Source organism: Stegodyphus dumicola, chromosome 3 (genome assembly GCF_044657685.1).
Source record: "Stegodyphus dumicola isolate Sdum_Otavi_A_Nest chromosome 3, ASM4465768v1".
NCBI lineage: Eukaryota > Metazoa > Arthropoda > Arachnida > Araneae > Eresidae > Stegodyphus > Stegodyphus dumicola.
Genome location: NC_140770.1, coordinates 188,163,174 through 188,181,305, shown reverse-complemented (window position 1 = coordinate 188,181,305; position 18,132 = coordinate 188,163,174). Strand labels below are relative to the sequence as shown.

At 31.1% G+C, this 18,132-nt stretch overlaps 1 protein-coding gene across 4 annotated transcripts in view; it reads right to left on the bottom strand.

Annotated features, from left to right (window-relative positions):
- Positions 1–18,132, bottom strand: part of LOC118184280 (nephrin-like) — a 373,546-nt gene that overhangs the window by 290,605 nt on the left and 64,809 nt on the right. For all 4 annotated transcript variants that reach the window (XM_085813709.1, XM_035353934.2, XM_085813711.1 and 1 more), the window contains exon 2: positions 3,593–3,730. In XM_085813709.1, coding sequence (XP_085669835.1) covers positions 3,593–3,730 — 138 coding nt within the window. The remainder of the gene's footprint in view (positions 1–3,592; positions 3,731–18,132) is intronic.

The window sequence follows — 18,132 nt, the reverse complement described above, 5'->3', positions numbered from 1 at the left end:
TCCTTAAAAAACCTCTAAAAATTCCCAGAAATTTCTCAAAAATTCCTTTAGGAAGTTAAATAAAACTTAAAATTGATGAAAGAAAATATTAAAAGTTTAATGAACTTGATTTGAATTGGAATATCAAAACTTAACGAAATACTGGCTAAAGTATGAAAAATTAGAAGAAGAAGATTAAAATCTTCACTCAATTCGGGCAATAATTAAGACTTTTGAAAAGAGTTGGCCCTATATTAGTAAAAGGAAAGAATCCAGTATTGATTACATATACATATTTACAAAATATTTACAATAAAAATTTACAATAATTTCTCTACTCTTTTATATCCTTCATTACCCTCCAGCTAAGGTTTAAGGTAATGTTATCATATCCAAAAAAGCCAAAATATTATAAAGTAAAGTCAAGGCCTGCCTTTTTAATATATAAATTAATAAATTTTGGGGGTACTTGGTTATCAACTTGTACGTTAATTAGTTTTATGATTTCTTCCTTTAAATCGTCATTTTCAGTGCATATATTGTTTATTCTGATAATTTGGCTATGAAACGTGTTTTCTATTACTTTTCTAGAGATATTAGAGTTCCAATTAATTAGTTTAATAGTAGGAAAATGTAAGTTCCTTCTTTTATCAAATAATTTAATTTTGCTGTGTTTAATAATTTGCAGGTCTAGGAATTCAATAGTATCTTGATTCGTATTCGTTTTATTAAGTGTTAAACTATTTGGGTAAATTTTGAATTGCTCAAAAGTAGAATTATTATTGAAAGTTATAATATCATCTATGCATCTAAAAGTATGAGCAAATAGCTTTAATTCATTTTTATTTAAACTGAGTTGGAATTTATATTCAAATGTAAAAAGAAATAGGTTACAAATTTGTGTAGAACTGTTTGCTCCCATAGGAATTCCTCTAACTTGCTGAAAGATCTTATTATTGTATTTGATGTAGTTATTAAATAATGCACAATTCAGATAAGTATTCCATCTTTCAATACAAAGGATGTCAAGTACGTCAGGAAAAAGTTGTGGGAGTTGCATTAAACTAGTAAAAATTTCTTCTAATGGCAGAGAAGTATAAAGGTTTTCAAAGTCATAGCAGTTAATTTTCTTGATTGTTAAACTTTTAAAACTGCTGAGAACTAGAGCATTATTATAAATAATCCAACTATAATTGTTTTGTTTATTAACGAGATGTCGGATTAAATTACAGATTTTTTTAAGTATAATTGCAAATGTGTAATCTATGTTCTTTTTATAATTATTTGTACCATTAGCAATAAATCTAAATTTGAGTGGTGATTTATGAAATTTTGGGAGAGCATATAGATTTGCTAATCTATTGTAGTTAGATGGTTGTGAAATTTGCAGCTTCTTATGAAATGCTTTTAGCTTTTTTGCAATAACATTTTCTTGTAGATTGGTGAGTTTGTAAATAATGGCATTATTGAGTTCAGTATTAATTAATGAGACATAAAAAATTTTCATATTATGCTAGAGTTATTATTGGCTTTGTCAATTTTGGTAATTATGAACTTTTGTTTTAAATCCTGTAAAAGAGGTATGAGAATATTCCACTGTAAATTGCTATTAAAATCAATTTTTCCAATTTTTTGCTTGTATTCTTCTAATACTGCATGTTTCCATGCTATAAAGGTAGAATTTGGAATATTTAATTTGAAACTAGTTTTAACTATAAATTCGTCTATATTTTTTACGAAACTTTTAAAACTGTGATGTTTGTTAATTTTTAGTACTGGTCTGAATTTGGTACCTTTTTCCATTAAAATTCTTAAATATTGGTTTTGAACTATTACTAAATTGCCTGTTATAATATGTTGATGAAATTTATCTATGAAATCTTTGTATTGAAGCTCTTTACAGTATCAATGGACTGTAGTAGTTAATTCATGGTGGTTAATTAGCAATTTACTAAGAGGTTTTTGATACTTGAAAGCTGGTCAGATCTGTACTTTGGTAGCTGGAAAAAGTTGTTGACTTTTTTCTGAAAATTTTGCTAAACTGAATATGATCATAGTTAGGATGAAGGAAATTGATTTTGCTGTAATATTTATTGTATTTGTTATTTGTAGAGAACTTATAATTGCAAAAGTCATTAATAAGGTCTTTGATTATATTGTGCCCTGTAAAATGCTGTTTTACAAATTTTATAAGTAATTTTAAGAAATTGTGCGTACAAGTATGCAACCAAGTAATAATATTTTTAGTGAAATTATTAGTAAGAAAGTAATTATTTATATTATCGTTTAACTTTTTTGTATCTATTTTTGAAAGAAGTTTATTTTTATGTTTATTACCTGCTCTGGTTCCTCGTAAAGCTTTTTTTACTGAATAATTTAAAATGGCTGTAAGTTGGAATTTCAGAATTTAATTTAATGTGTTGGCTGAATGTATTGAGTCCATAAGGATAAAGTGTTTTGAATTTAAGCACGTAGAGTGACTCTTGAAATAATCTAACTTTGTATTCTGGTACAATGTCCAAAATTTGAATATTAATTTTTTTGAAATCATGTATTTGAAAATGTTCTAATTCAGCTGTATTAAGTGTGCTAAAATTAGTAGTTGCAAATTTTTTAATGTGTGCTCTGTGGTTGTTAATTCTAATATTAAGACTATTTTTGGTTTGTCCAACATATTTAAGATTTCATGTGTTACAAGTGATGAGATAAATGCAATTATAAGTTTTTCAAAAGGGGAGTTGTTTAGTGGCTGTGATATTAAAAGGCATATTGTTAACTTTACAAGTAAGTCATTTGCTAGAATGACATTTATGGAAATTTATGTGATTGATACAAGCCGTTATAAAAGTAAAGAGGGAGCTAACCTACAATACAGTGAATTTTTAAAGTAAAAATTCTTAACTCAATTTTTGGACAGAAAAATTTTAAAAAACTGGGAATTTAAATGTTATTGCTAATTAATTCACTAAATTAATAAAAAATGAACTATTGTATTAAACTATTTAAGTTAATTAAACTAAATTATTTAAAGAGCGAGTTTAAAATAAAAACAAAACTATTAGAAAAAGAAAGTTGTTTTTAATAAAAGAGAAAGAAAGTTGTTTTTAATAAAAGAGAAACAAACCAGGTAATTAGCGCTAAAGCTGCTAAGTACAAATAAAATTGTTTCATAAGAATAAATTGAATTCAATTTATTCTTATGAAACAATTTAGAACAATACTATATATAAATCGAATACATATCCAAGTCGCGCTTTCGAGACATGAAAAATGCAAGTTTAATTTCCGCAATCGACCTAGTAGAAGGGGAGATATAGTACAGTACCAATTTTTTTTCCGCAGTGTATTATAAATATTTCAATTATATAGTTATGACGTCATATGAGGAAGTTTCAGGTGAAAAATTATGTACTCCAATTTAAGCTAACAAAATAATGTTTTCATTCTTAAGCAATAAACATCAATGCATTTTTTACATTAATAATTAAATTTTCTTTAAGTTTTATGTTACTAAATCGTTTAACTGATATAAATTTGCATACATTGTAATTCGTTACAAACTGGGATATTTCTTACATACTTAAAGATAAGTTTAGTTTTATTATGTACTAACCCAGCACAAATCCTTCTTTATTCCATTGTACTGTGCCAGCCTTATTTGCCACATGACACTGGAATTCCACATTTTGACTTTCGGCTATTTCTGTGTCGTTTGGACGAACACGAATGTATTGTTGTTGGCAGTGGATGCCTGAAACAAAATAATAATATTTAAGTAACAGCATTACAAATCTGTTCAAGAAAGTGTCTAAGTTAATGAGCAGTAATTCATAATTCAGTTCTTAAAAGCAGGAAAAATAGAAAAGTCTCTGAAGTTGGACTTCTGGTATTAATAAAGGCTAGTAAGTCTTACCAGAGTTACACAATGTAAAGCCGTATAAAGGCTACATGATAAATCCTGATAAGGTAACACGTAAGCAGCACCCTACTTACATGTGACAACTATGCCTTCTATAATTCTCTGTAGTCAGGAAATTAACGTAAAATGTCGTTCTTGATGACATAAAGTCATAGACTTGCATTTCTTATTTTTATGACTTATTATTCAATTTTCCATCAACAATAATAAATAATTAAAATTAACCATAATAAATCATTTTTTCTCAAAATGTTAAATTAAAATTCAAGAAGGTTTTACAAAATTTCTGACAGAAAATATGTAAAACAAAGGGAAGAAAACATTGATTACATATATAAAGTTCAAGCGTAATAATAACATGCCACTCATACATCCGTTATTGCATTAAATTTGTAAAAATAATAAAAAACTTAAAAGTTAGCCCAAATTATTAAAACTCATAAAATACTTAATGAGCTAATAGTAGTAAAATAATTTGTCATATAGTTTAATGGTAACAAGAGATTAAATAATTAGTTTTAAAATTTGTTCTAAAATTTTATACCACGAATAATAAAAGCGTGGCTCATACTAATATATGAAATTAATGGTTTATACTTTTAATAGTGCAATTCGATTGTTAGATTTACTTTCTTAAGCGCCCATGCTTTTATTTATCGTGATAAAAATTTTAGATAAATTTTGCAAAGAGAATTATTTAAGTTTTTTCTCATTAAATTACATGATAAATTATATTTTTCATTATTTTATGAGTTTTAAATAACTGTTCATTTTATTAAAGAATTTATCATTTTAATTTTTATCTTTTAGTCGCAATAACACGCTGTAATCAAATTATTAAACTAAACAATCCCTTTTCAAATATGAATAATCACTCTTTTATTTCAGCAATTAATTTTTCTACACCAAAATATCGCAAAAATTCAGCTGTTTTGCCGAAACGAAAACTAGAAATTAAATCTCTTATATTAAAATCTCTTACAAACTTCATTGAAAAGATGTTTTCGCTCTATCCGGTAGAATAACCAGTAAAAATATGAGATTTTTAGTTTGTTCGTTGAGGAAAGATATAAACGAAAAGTAGTTTCAGCATTAAAATTTAAAAATTCTGACTATAATTTTGAAACAATTGCTTCACCATATTGTGTTGTCTATATTTTTCACTATAGTTGCGTGTACTAGATTTTTCACTTCAAAATCAGTTTCGGTAACATTATTATTCTTCAACGAATTCTCTAGATGAAAATATTTCGGGCCTTCCAATATTCTTCCTTTCATAACCTTTGCAAACTTCTAATCTTTATAACAGATACATTTTTGGATGTTAGAATGAATGTTTTTGGATATTGGAAGTCCCATAAAGGCATACAATGTTACGCGGCCCAGTAACATTAATAAAATCAATTCTTAAATTGAGACGCTGAGAAAAATGTATACATACTTATGAAATGAAACAAAAATAAAAAAATAACACAGAATATTTCATTATGACGAATTGAAGTACGTTCCCCAGTAATTACCGAAGGAGGAAGCGATGTCTCATATTGAAACATACTTTTTAAAATGTAGAAATTAGCCCAATTAATCTTTTTCTATCATTCTTGTCTAAAAGCAATGGGTTTGCTTTATAATCACTAAATCGTATCGTGTAAACTAAGAAATTCAAACTTTTGCAACCAAGACGTTGTTAGATGTTGAAATTTTAAAATCATAAATGTCAAATAGTGGGAAAAATAAAGCAATTTTCGAAAATTCTGAAAAATTTCAGAAATGATGTTAAAATTTTGTTACAAACTTCATTTAAGAGATTCCTTAACATTGTATATTTGATGTTGCAAGCAATAAATTTCTGAAAGTTAGTTTGTTCGTCAAACGAGGATATATGCGAAAAATCAGTTAAATATCAAATTTAAAATATCTATTAATTTTGAAAATCTCGCTTCATCAGAGTGCTTCAACACCCATGAATAGTCTGTTGTACAGAAGCTGACCTGGACGGCTTATCAGGAAATAGGCAAAAACTGATGATAAACGTGTGACCATAGTGACAAACTCCATGACTGAGCTAAGCAAAGGTTAGAAAAACCTCCAAATTTGAATACTTGGGGAATTCACAATAGAAAATATGTTATACTGCGCCCCACCCAAAAATGGGACAGTTCTGTATCTTCCGTTCTACTCGGCCGATTGACGAAATTTAACTTGCGTTTTTCATGTCTCGAAAGCGCGACTTAGAATATGTATTAGATTTATATATAGCATTGTTCTAATATAGGTATTTTGACACAAAATTGGACTTTCTCTGAAATAACATACCAAGTTTTTCCTCTATTTCGATTCTACGACTCAAAATACGTTACCAAGTTTTGTAAAAATCGCACGAGTAGTTTTTAAAAAATTCGCTCTCAAAATTTTAGCTTCTTAATGTTAATTGAGTTTGGTATATATTATTAATTTCTCTTTTTTTATTAAACTTATTTTGATTCTTCCTTTCAGATTTCGAAATTCAGGTTCATTCCAAATAGAATTCACCCATTTTTTTATAATTTATGTTTAAAATTTGTGTTTTGAAAAATTTTTTTAAATTTTTCAAAAACATTTTCGAATTATGATCTATAAAATTTTTACCAACATATTAAAGTAGATGTATTTCTATGCATACATGCAAAAATTACAGTTTTGTATTCAAAATTTTCGAAGATGTACGTGAGAATATATATTGGCGCGTTTTGAAATTTGGCATAATTGTTGAAATTATTTGCAGTGTGTGTGTGTGTCTGATTATGGTAAAGCCTCGAGGGCTATCTGCCTAAGAGGAGGGATGCTTCGTGGAGAACTTTCTAAGGGAAACTGCCTCGTGTACACGTTACACATGGGGAAAACCACGAAAATGCTCATGCAGCCAGCCCGTTCGCGGTATTCGAACTTCGGACCGAACTACCAGTGTTCAGCGATTTTACCGCTCGGCCGCTGGTAGGCGAAATTTTTTGGAAGTAGTAGTGTGCGAATTCTTTTCCGCTCATGAACAATGTAAAAAGGTAGGAACGAGGTGCCTTTTTTCCCGCTCCGACATAATGGAAGGGAAGGGAAATTTGGTTTTCACGTATTAAGAAGTTAGCCAACTGAGTTATTCTTGGCGCAAACTAAAGAAATTGATCCAACATAAATTTTTGAATTTTTCCGTAAATTTTGCACTAAATTTTACAAAATTTAATATCTAGGCATAATTTGAGTCGTAGAATCAAAATATGGAAAAAGATTGATATGTTATTTCAGAAAATGTCCGATTTTGGGTCAAAAGACCTATGTTAGAACAATACTATATATAAATGTAATATGCAGCCTAAGTCGCGCTTTCAAGACATGAAAAACGCAAGTTGAATTTTGTCAATCGGCTCAGTAGAACGGGAGATATAGAACTGTCCCATTTTGTTTTCTTTTTTCTTTTCTTTTCTTTTTTTCTTTGTGTACATAATAAAAGATAACTATAGATATAAATGTTCGCAAAGCAATTCTAACATACAACTCACTTCATCTTTGTGAAATTTTAAATACTTGAGCACTCACTACCTAGCCTTAAGAACTAGTGTTATTAACATTTCATTTACAAAAGGATTCATTAAAGAGAAGGGGTAAATTAAAGTGCATTTCCTGGAAGAACCTCTCTAAGATCTTCCTACCCACTGAATTTATTCGCTGGTTTTATTTCTTGGTCTACATTGTGTCATAGGTACTGAAGCAAAAATAAACATATGTCGCAGCTTATCGAGGAAACCAATTTATCTTTCCTAATTTTGTGCCTCAGAAGCCATTCATGCATCACTCTTTCTGTTATTTAATAGATGCTTGGTAGAAGGACGTAAGAGTAACAAATTACGCATAGTTGCGACAGCTTATTTATAATTGTGCAACACCGTGGAAAACATTCTTCAGAATGATATATAGTCAATAATAATTAAGAGGAACCGTATATCCGGCATATGTATTAATCTATATGCTCTTGGAAGGTTATGGGGAGGGGTTTCTTGTTTAATGGATGCCGTTATTATTTATTCAAGAATTCCCATATTTGTCTCAAGCAACAAATGTAACAGATTTATTATAAATCGCGTTGTATGGCATTCGAAATAAACCATATTTCTCGGAATACATGTTTTGATGTTACATGTGACATATTTATAACTCTACAGTTTTATATTATTACAGAAATTTTAAAAAGATCAGTGTATAAAAATATCATAAAGTACATTAAATATTTGAAATTAAAGGCTTTGTTTTGTTTGTTTCGTCGTTAACTCTAATTCTAACTCCTCGTCTTCCACAAAGTATATAACAAGGCTTCCACAATTTAGTTATAGCACTAACAAAATAAATAAAAAAACTAATGCAAAATGGGGAATTTAAGTAGAATAAAAATAAGATAAACTAAACTCATGGCACTACAGTCCTCAGAGAACCATGGCCGGCACTGCTCTGGCCGATTAATAGTTTCGCCATATTCTGAGCATCAAGTACTGTTTTCAGGTCTACAAATCCAAGCGGATAAGTACTTAGGACTTTCAATTGAGGCACGGAATTAAATTATTTTAAGTTAATTTTTAACTTAATTTAGACACGTTTAACGTAATCGTTTTAAGTTAAATTTATTGCCATTCAAGTTTTAAGAAAGCGTGTAGTATTTGGTTTTGTGTTTTGAATAATAGAATCAAATATTCTGGATTTTGAACTAGCATTATGAAAACGTTTAATATCTGCAGTGTTCACGTTAGTTTTTGCAACATTTTGCATGTAGTTTGAATGTGAAAAGAAATCATTTCTATAATTCTGACTGTCCTGAAATTTAACTGATATCTTGCCATGTCATTTCTGAGTAGTTTTTTAATGTATTATGCTAAAAAGTTTTACGGAGTTTAAACAATAATTTTGGTAAGAAATTATGAGAAAATGTCAATTTTAGCTAAATATAATTAAAAGAAAGGATTAGAATTTCTTAATATGTTTTATTAATATCTGTTTTTGTTTTATATTTATTTATATTTTTTTTAATTTGCCTTTAAATGCATACAATAATATACAGAGAAATTTTGATGGTCTGAATCCAAACTGTTATTGCATTGTCATATAAACCATCAAATTCAACCAGTTATAACTGAACGCATAATATGCATATGATAGCATAAATTGCATTGAAATTTTAGTATATCAGTTTAAATTTAATGTCATATTTTAAGGGTTAAACTTTTTGCTTCTCATATTTGAAATCTGATATTGTTTAAAAAAAATAGCTGTTAGATTTTTAATTATACGATGTGATTATACAGTTAGAAAAATAAAAGAAAATCTAAAACCAGGGTTGAAGTGTTAGGAGAAAAGATTGGAAGATTGGACTTGAGCTTAGAATAATGTTACAAAAACCGCTGATTAGGTTTATTATTATCTAATTCCACAATCTGAAACTTGTAAAATGTCTCTTGGAAAATGTCACTCCAGTGAGGTTTGAGAGGTAAAAAAATAAAAGATAAAAATTAGGCGAAGAAAAGAAGAGAGGCAGGATTGGATTAGGAAGGAAGAAAAAGAGAGGCAAGGTGGAATTAGCGTAGGAGAAAGAGAATTCAAAATAACCGCTCTGAAACTGTAGGGCCAAATTAAAAAAAAAAAAAGTTAAACTTTTAGTGCCGAAAATAAAAAACAGGAAAAATTGCACTGAACTGGATAAAGACGACATATCTATAGGCACAGAAAAAATTTCGCTCCATGCAAAAAAGGGAATCACCCATTCTCAACAAATACTGCTCTTACAAAGGAAAGTGGTTTCGAAGATTTTGAAGAAAAGGACCTGTAGAGGTTAATGAACTACCCCTTCTTTAAATAGATCAAGATAACGAAACTCACTTGCAAAAAGAAAGTAATGGATTAAGGTCTGTTTTTGAGTTTGCAGCTTTAGATTCGTAAAGTCGCTTTCTCAAAACAAAATCAAAACAGAAAACGAACTGCTAATTAAAGACGGAAAAGACCTACAGAATGGGCCAGAATTATTGATCATTCCCGAAGCTTGTCAGAAAATAAACGTAGGCAAGTGCAGATCTTTACCACCCAGGCTTAATGAAAAAAAAAAAAAAAAAAAAAAAAAAAAAAACATATAAAAACAGTACCTTTGTTTATCTTCCTGGGAACCGGATGCCATTCTGATAGAAGACATAACTTCTATTACCATCTTGGATGCGTTTAAAATCTTTTCACCAAAATCTTTTCACTAGAGAATTTCAGTGTGATCCTATAGAATTTTACTTCAATTATGAGAGTTTTGACAAACTAAATTTTTGACGTTTTCGGCAATAAAATTACCCATAGTTCTGTACACCCTCTACAGTCCAATGCAGTGAATAAATTTCATCTTACAATGTAAAGAATATGAGTATTATGTTTGGAAGGCGTTTCCGATAAGGAATAATCTTCAGCTCTTTTATCCCTTTAATTAGGGCTTGATTTACGTATAAGCTACACAAGCTATAGCTTAGGGCGCCCCTTTCTTGAAGACCCTCAAAAACTTAAAATATATTATAACAGACTTAAAAGAATGGAATAATATCTCAAATAGCATAGCGGCTTATCAAGGCCAGATCTCGCTATGGCCGTAAGAACCGCGGCATACGAAAACACGATTCTTACACCAGCAAGAAATAATCCATCGGAATAATTTACATATGCCAGAGACGTTGTTATACGAGCATTAAGACGCCACACAACCGGGATAGTGGTTAGCGACGCTGACTTCCATACCGAAAGGTCCGGATATGAAGGCATGGATGCTTGCAATGTGAAGTGTCTGTGCGAAATGGAGGCACTCGAAGTATGCGGTGGGCCGAAAGTACTTTTGAGAGATTGGTGGTAGGAGAAGAGGGGTGGGAGACCCTCTGATCTATCCCCCTCGGCTACTCTCTTTCAAAACTGGGAGCGGAACTGAGCAAAGTCGTACTAATACCAAAATCGTACCTGTATGGTACCAAAGGCTCTTGCCAACGACAAGCTCAATCTTGCCTCATTGTCAGGAGTCAGTTCCTGGGCTTGCTCAGATATCAGACAAGAGAGACTACTCACAATAGCAAAAAGGCAAATGATATGAAAGAGAAGCATTCTATAACCGAGTACGTTTTCAAACTCACATATCGTTTGAAACGACGTCATGAATTGGATGTCTAAATCTAACTCAAAAGTGAAAAGAAGTACGATAAATGCTATAAACAGGGAAATTAAGGGAGATGCGGTTTTGTTACTTTTGCCCAAGCCAAAGAAACTTTCGGTCCATTCGATAGAGTCTCGGAAAGTCGAAAGTAAGTTACTTAAAACAAATTACAGTGCAATTTTAATGAGAAAAATGGGAGTTGAAAATAATTATGCAAGTTACATATTTTGCATCGAAAATGTTTCTAATTAGAGGGGTAACGAAATGGCTTTTTCCTATGTTGATGCTAATACAAATGTTTCTGATTTTTCCGATATTATTGAATGTAGTAACTTACTTAGAACCAGAGTTAACAATATTAGAATCTACAAGGAGATTATTTACCGAAATTACTAAATAATCCTTCGCAAGGCTTTTCCACTGAGCCCGGTTAATATATTGTTGCGTACGTATGGGTTCGTAATATATAAGTCCGATAAATACTGAACAAAACTTATTCTTATCACAAGAAATAAAACAACATGCTAAATTTTTCCTCATAAATATTCATACAATATTACAATATCACACATTAGTTTTATTTTAAACTACTAAAACGTTAAATAGAACGTAATCCAAAGTACAGAGAAAGCTAATCTGATCTCACCGCAAATTCGTAACAATCAACAACAAAAGCTTAGTAAAGAACTGAGCTGAGATGTTTTTCTCCGGCTTTTATAAGCTTTTTAATCATGCACGAGAACATCCTGGTATTTTCTCGAGGTTTCTCGACAGCAAAAGAGTACAATTACGAGATATCTATTTAATAAATGTTAAATTCGCGTGCTAATGTATTTTTACTTTTTTGGCGTAGCTTTCTCTTAAAACTCGTCACGCGCTGCATTGCACGGCGAAATAAAACAATTTTAATTATAATTCTACTAAAAATAGAAAATTAAATACAAAATTCGTAACAATATGAATCCTTATTACGTTTTATGAATGTGTATTGTATAGGCTTTATTTTCTGAAGCCGTAAAATTACACGTACGTTCACAATGTGCAATTAAATTATTAGTATCTGCATTTTATTAACTAGTGGCAATAACCAGTGTTTTAAATGTAGAGAGCACATTCCTAGTGGAAAATTTATTAATTAGCTTTGGTTCCCATTTTGTACTTTGTTTTTTATGCTGGCCTCAATGTGAAATTTTATTTTAATCCATAGCGCTTGAACCAAAATTCCTTGTGATTGTATACGTTTTCCTTTAGCATTAATTGACATTTATGTAACTCTAGGACAAAGGTGTCCAACCTTTTAGTTTCTTTGGGACACATTAGAAGAAGACAAGATAGTTTGGCTCATACAAATTATTTCTAACACCAATGGCTTTTTTAATATGACAGAAACACGAAATAAATAATTTTGACATTGTATTTGATATTTTATACACAACAGTTCTTTATAAATTTTAATTATAATTATAAAGATAAAAGAAATAATAAAATGAATATGAGATTTGGCTTGAATTTGAGAAACTATGAGTCATTGCTGGTTCGATTGAACTGGTTGAAATTCTCAGAAAGATCTCATCAGATATTCTAATTTTAGTTTTACTGTTAATTTGCTTTACTCTTCAAAACAGTTTGTTACGTTTTTCTTCTAATACCAGTTGTTACCTTATTTTCTTCCTTCACGTTCGCACGAGGTTCGTGAGGATTTTGAGTGAATAATGACAATACTACTTAATGAAGTATCGAAACACACTTTATTGGCCAGTATTGTAAGGACAGCTCCAAAACACATTTTTACAGTCATCGATGAACTACTATAAACACGCTGACACGATCAGCGACACAACCTCCAGGTTATCAGGCTAGCACAGTGGAGACAGCTTCACGGCGAAGCACTAGAGTACAGCTCCCGACTCTGCTTGGTCGTTCTCCGAACTCCAAGTACTCTCGAGACTCTCCACGCTACAACTCGCGATGCACTCGACGACACACATAGCACAGCTCCTGACTCTTCGGTTCAGTCGTTCACTTAGTCTTTCCCGCTCTCTCGACGATGCACTAACCGCGATACCCTAAGAGACTCCTTCGGTGAACTCGGCGACCCACTCGGCAAGCTTCAGCTTGGGAACGAAGCTAAGGTTTATTCTCTAGAAAAAGGCTGTCCCCAAAGCTCTGTATCCGGACCTACTCTTTGGAACATAATCATAAATGAACTTTTAAGTCATCTCGACGGTTGTTTAAAAATTGCGTTTGCAGACGACTTACTATTAATTTTCCAAGGAAGGATTTTGAATAACATTCTTTTGAGAGAACAAGAAGTTCTAGATTTTGTCTCAAGTTGGGCGATTTCTCACAAACTCACTTTCAATCCTTCAAAAAGTAAAGCTATGCTTGTTCCCAGTACGTTTGATGAACAAAATATTGCTTCTTTGATGCTCGATAATTCTCCGTTGGAATTTGTAGAAAATGTTAAATATCTTGGTGTCATTCTTGACCAAAAATTAACATGGAAAAAGCACACTGAATTCCTTTCTGCTAAATGTGAAAAAATTATTAATGGCTTTCACCGAATTGCCAAAAATACTTTTGGAATAAGCTACGATGTTAAGAAACTCATGTATAAGCAGTGTATTGTACCTTTCATTTCGTACGGCTGTCGTGCTTGGGGACATGTTCTTGCCAAGAAGGTTAACAAAAGAAATTTAAGAAAGATTCAACGGAGAATTCTTCTTCGTATTATTAGTGGTTATAGAACCTTAAGCTATGAGGCTACTTTTGTTCTTGCAGGAGTTCCGCCTATTGATTCTGAAATAGCATATAAGAATAATAGTTTTGAGCCATTGGCAACTCATGCTTCGGAAGACTGTATTAATGGAATTGTCCCCTTCACTGATCTTCCTCATTCCGCTTCTTTAGAACCCATAAATTTCTGCGATTATAAAGAGACTGCTGAAATAAGTTTTCATATGGTTTTCTTTACAGATGGCAGCAAGATGAACAACAAGGTTGGCCTTGCATTTGTTCTTTTTGAAGGCCATTCCGAGATTTGTTTTCTTAGACACCGTATACGGAATGAATGTACAGTTTTTCAAGCAGAACTTCTGTGCATTTATCTTGCCGTCAAATGGATCCAGGATCATGGGACAACATCCTCAAAATACTTTATTTGTTCTGATTCTCTTTCTTCTCTTCAACTTTTGAACAGTATTACCAGCTGCGATAAATTAGTTATCGAAACCCTAGTAACTGTTAGTTCACTTAGAATTAGAGGTATTGATATCTGCTTTGCTTATGTGCGGGCTCATTATGGTTTCTACGGAAATGAAAGAGCTGATTTCTTAGCTAAAGATGCCTTAAATTTACCCACTGATATCAACATTAGCATTCCAAAGAGTTAGTGGAAGTCCTTTCATTATAAAAAGCTTTTAGCTATGTGGACTGAGGAATACATTTCATCTTGTAATGCTGAAGTCACCAAAAAATTCCTTCCTTCTATTTACAATAGACTGAATTCCGAGTCTTTCCTCTCGTTAAATTTTAAAGTGTCTCAGTTTTTACCTGGTCACGGTAAATTTGCAAGTTATCTGTTTCGTTTTAATCTACGATCAAACAATTTATGTGAATGTTCAAAAAGAGTTCCTAAGAATGTGGAACATTTGATTTTCTCGTGCCCTACATTTGATGGCCCTAGATTATGCTTACAGAACGATTGGAAAATGTTCGGAGTGACTTGGCCAGTGAACTTATCTGTTTTCGTGAAGTCCAGATTGCTGTTCTCTGCTTTTGTTCGCTTTATGCATGTAATTTTTAATGTTTATTTATACATGTAACCTTTAATGTTCTAGTTAACTTACTTCTGTAAGCCCCGTGTTGTACATATGTGGTGCACGGGGAGTCTGTATGTTCTCAAAGGAAAAAAAATAATGATGACACGAATAATGCATGACTATGCAGAGAGGCATATTTGTTTCTGAGTAGGTATGATTTACTGTAAGTCCCTGAGTATGTATAAAGTCCAAAAAAGAAAATATGATTTTACGTTTTTAAATAAATCATAAAGACAGCCTGCCTGATGTTTCCTTCATCCCTGTTGGTAAAACGTTACACTTAATAACATGTTTCAAGTTCTTGAGTACATCTTATTCTGCCTAAAACTTAGTTTCATCATTTCTATTTTTTTATTCTTTTGTAATTTATTGCGCGTTCTTTTTGTTTTGAATTCTGTTTTAATGAACATATGAAAATATTTCCCCAATTAAATTGCTTGAAAATACAGGTAAACTGTTACAAGTATCTTTCTCTAAATCATAATATGGTTTATATTTCTCCTCCTTACTATTTTAATTGCCCTAAGTTTAACTATAATTTCCAAGCAGCCGTGGAAATCATACCTGGTGTTACCTCCACGACAGACAACACGAGCATTGATTGTACTCATATTTATAAGTTATAACTGTTCTTATTTTTCCATACTGAATACTAAATCATGTTGCATTTTTCATTTTTTTAAATAATCTGCAATTTAGCCAAATGTCAATACTGTTTCTATTATACTAAATAAAATAAATAAAAAAAAGAATTAATTTTTAAAAACTCTGAAAGGTTCAGATTTTAAATTACGTCCAAAGGGGCGTTTTTTTAACATTTTTTCCGTTACCTTTATTTATTAAATATCACTTTCTTCGTAGTTAAAATCATAAAATTCAGCTCAAGAGCAATATCGCAAAATAGTTTTAAATAGAGCCATTTAGAATTTTCTATAGGCAGTCTCACGCGCTGGAGATAAAAATGTTTTTTCTGTACAACGTTGCCATTGCTCGCTTTGAAATCCTTGAGTTTTTTAATCAAAAATTATTTAAAGATTTACAAAATCTGAAATTGATAACAAAACAAATTTCAAATTTGGGCTTCCACGTGGCCGTATTCGCAGTAGGATTACGCCATTCAAATATCGATGGCTCTAAGTACCGTTGTTTTATCACAATGCGAGAAATATACATACATTTATGCAGATTCTTCATTATTTGATTTCTTCAAATGCAATGCAGAGCTGTAATGCTTGGTGGCAACAATTTGATAAATAAAGCGCCGTTTTATAGTGGACGACGCAAAATGCAAAGACGATGTTAATAGCCCTTTTGGCCAAATTTCCCAGAAGGGCTTCACATTTTTAATATGGGTTTCATTAACCTATTTCGTAGGGCAAAATAACTTCATTTTTCAATTGATTATGAAAACTAATTTGTCTAACTTCCTGGTTGCGTCACCTACAATTCAGTTTGAACTCGCATTTATCCCTCATGTAAGTAAAAAAAACGTATTTAGAAAAATACCGAAATCTTACTTTTAATGCAGTAGTCCGCTTCCTATACTTATATTTTGGGCACTTTTATACTCGTTGTGTAAAATATAACATTATAAAAAATTTGCGTCCCGTACGACGAAAATTGACCGCTATATTTAATTTCAAAGTTTACAATTTTTGATGATATTTTCATTTTGCCTTGAGCTAAAATAACTCGAGAAAGTAATTTTAAATTAAGTGCAGCAAAAACTGTGTATAGTTTAGCAGGCGTATAAGGAAGTCATGCGAGGTCCACATCAGATCATTTCTATGCAGTCATTGTAGAGAAATAGGATGTCATACGGCGATAGCAGCGCCCTCACCTGAAGTAAAACGTTAGTCAGATGTTAAATGCTAGAAGGAATGGCGCATTAAGCCATATTCTTTGATTTGTAGAATTTTCCATATGTTGATTAATTAACTAATTAACTGTACATAATGTAAATAAACATTTAACTTAACCTTGCTTTGAGTCGATCGTAAATATAGATATAATATTCTTCATATAGAAACATAGATTTTAGATACGGTAGAAGTTTCGACTTAGAATAAAACCCCTTTCGCGACAGCCATATCAGGTCAAGAGAGAACTCATGTTGAGTCTTTTGCCTGAATATGGGTTTTCAGAAGAAATTTCTAATTTTCAGTGGATTTATCTACTCAAATATAACCACCAATTTAATATATATTTATATAAAATACAGCTGGATCTCTTTAAAAATTCACATATCCTTGAATTTCAGAACCTTTATTCATTTATTCTGAAGCCATCTATTTTAATAAATTTGCTACATAAACATTAATCTTTACGACCGCTCGTGTATTGTAAATAACATTAAAACAATTAATAACAAAGCAGATTTACTTAATAAAGAAACTAACAAATTTCTGTGCATCCATAAAAATTATAGAATTAGTGAAATCTACTTTAAATTGAATACGAACCATTTACTCTATTCGTAAGTCATTTGTCAACCTCTGAAAGAAATTTATCATGAGCCCCAGATTTAGAAGAGAAACTAATTACTTAAAAGGTAAGAAGCAATCTATCAAAGTCTGTGAACCTCGAGTCAGATTGCTGTTCGTAAGCGCAGAGAAGGAAATAAATTTTAATCTTGAATCTTTGGAGCAGATGACTTGTAATTTATTCTGAGACAAAGATAATAAATAATCGATTATATCAAACCTGATTAATTGCATTCAGAAACAGAAAATGTTTTAACACTTCGGTATTGACTGCCTGTTTCATACTACAACTATGTTTTCAATAAAAGTTTTCATTATACTACCTGAGATGTTACATCTTAAAATAAAATTAAAATACTTTATTTTATTGCCTTTTTATTTCGATAATAGCTATCGAATGAGTTTACTATAGGTTACTCTAAACCTTCTTTATTTATAGTAGATGGTAGCTTAATACAAACCAGTCGATATATTTTAGCCATGCTTAGTGTTTTAAGACCCTCATTTTTCAAAAAAATCTTCCAGATTTTTTAGGGTATAAAAGGAATTGTTTGAAAAGAAATTTCTATGTTATTTTTTGGCTGTATGCTAATCTCCTTATTCTATATTAGTTTTAAATTTTTACCTTGAAATTTTGCCTAAAATCAAACGGCGAACCCTAGGTGTGCCCAGACCGGGCTCACCGATAATCTAGGGCAACTGAGAGTCTGTATTTTTTGTTTCTTCGCATCTCATCGGTCAGTTCAT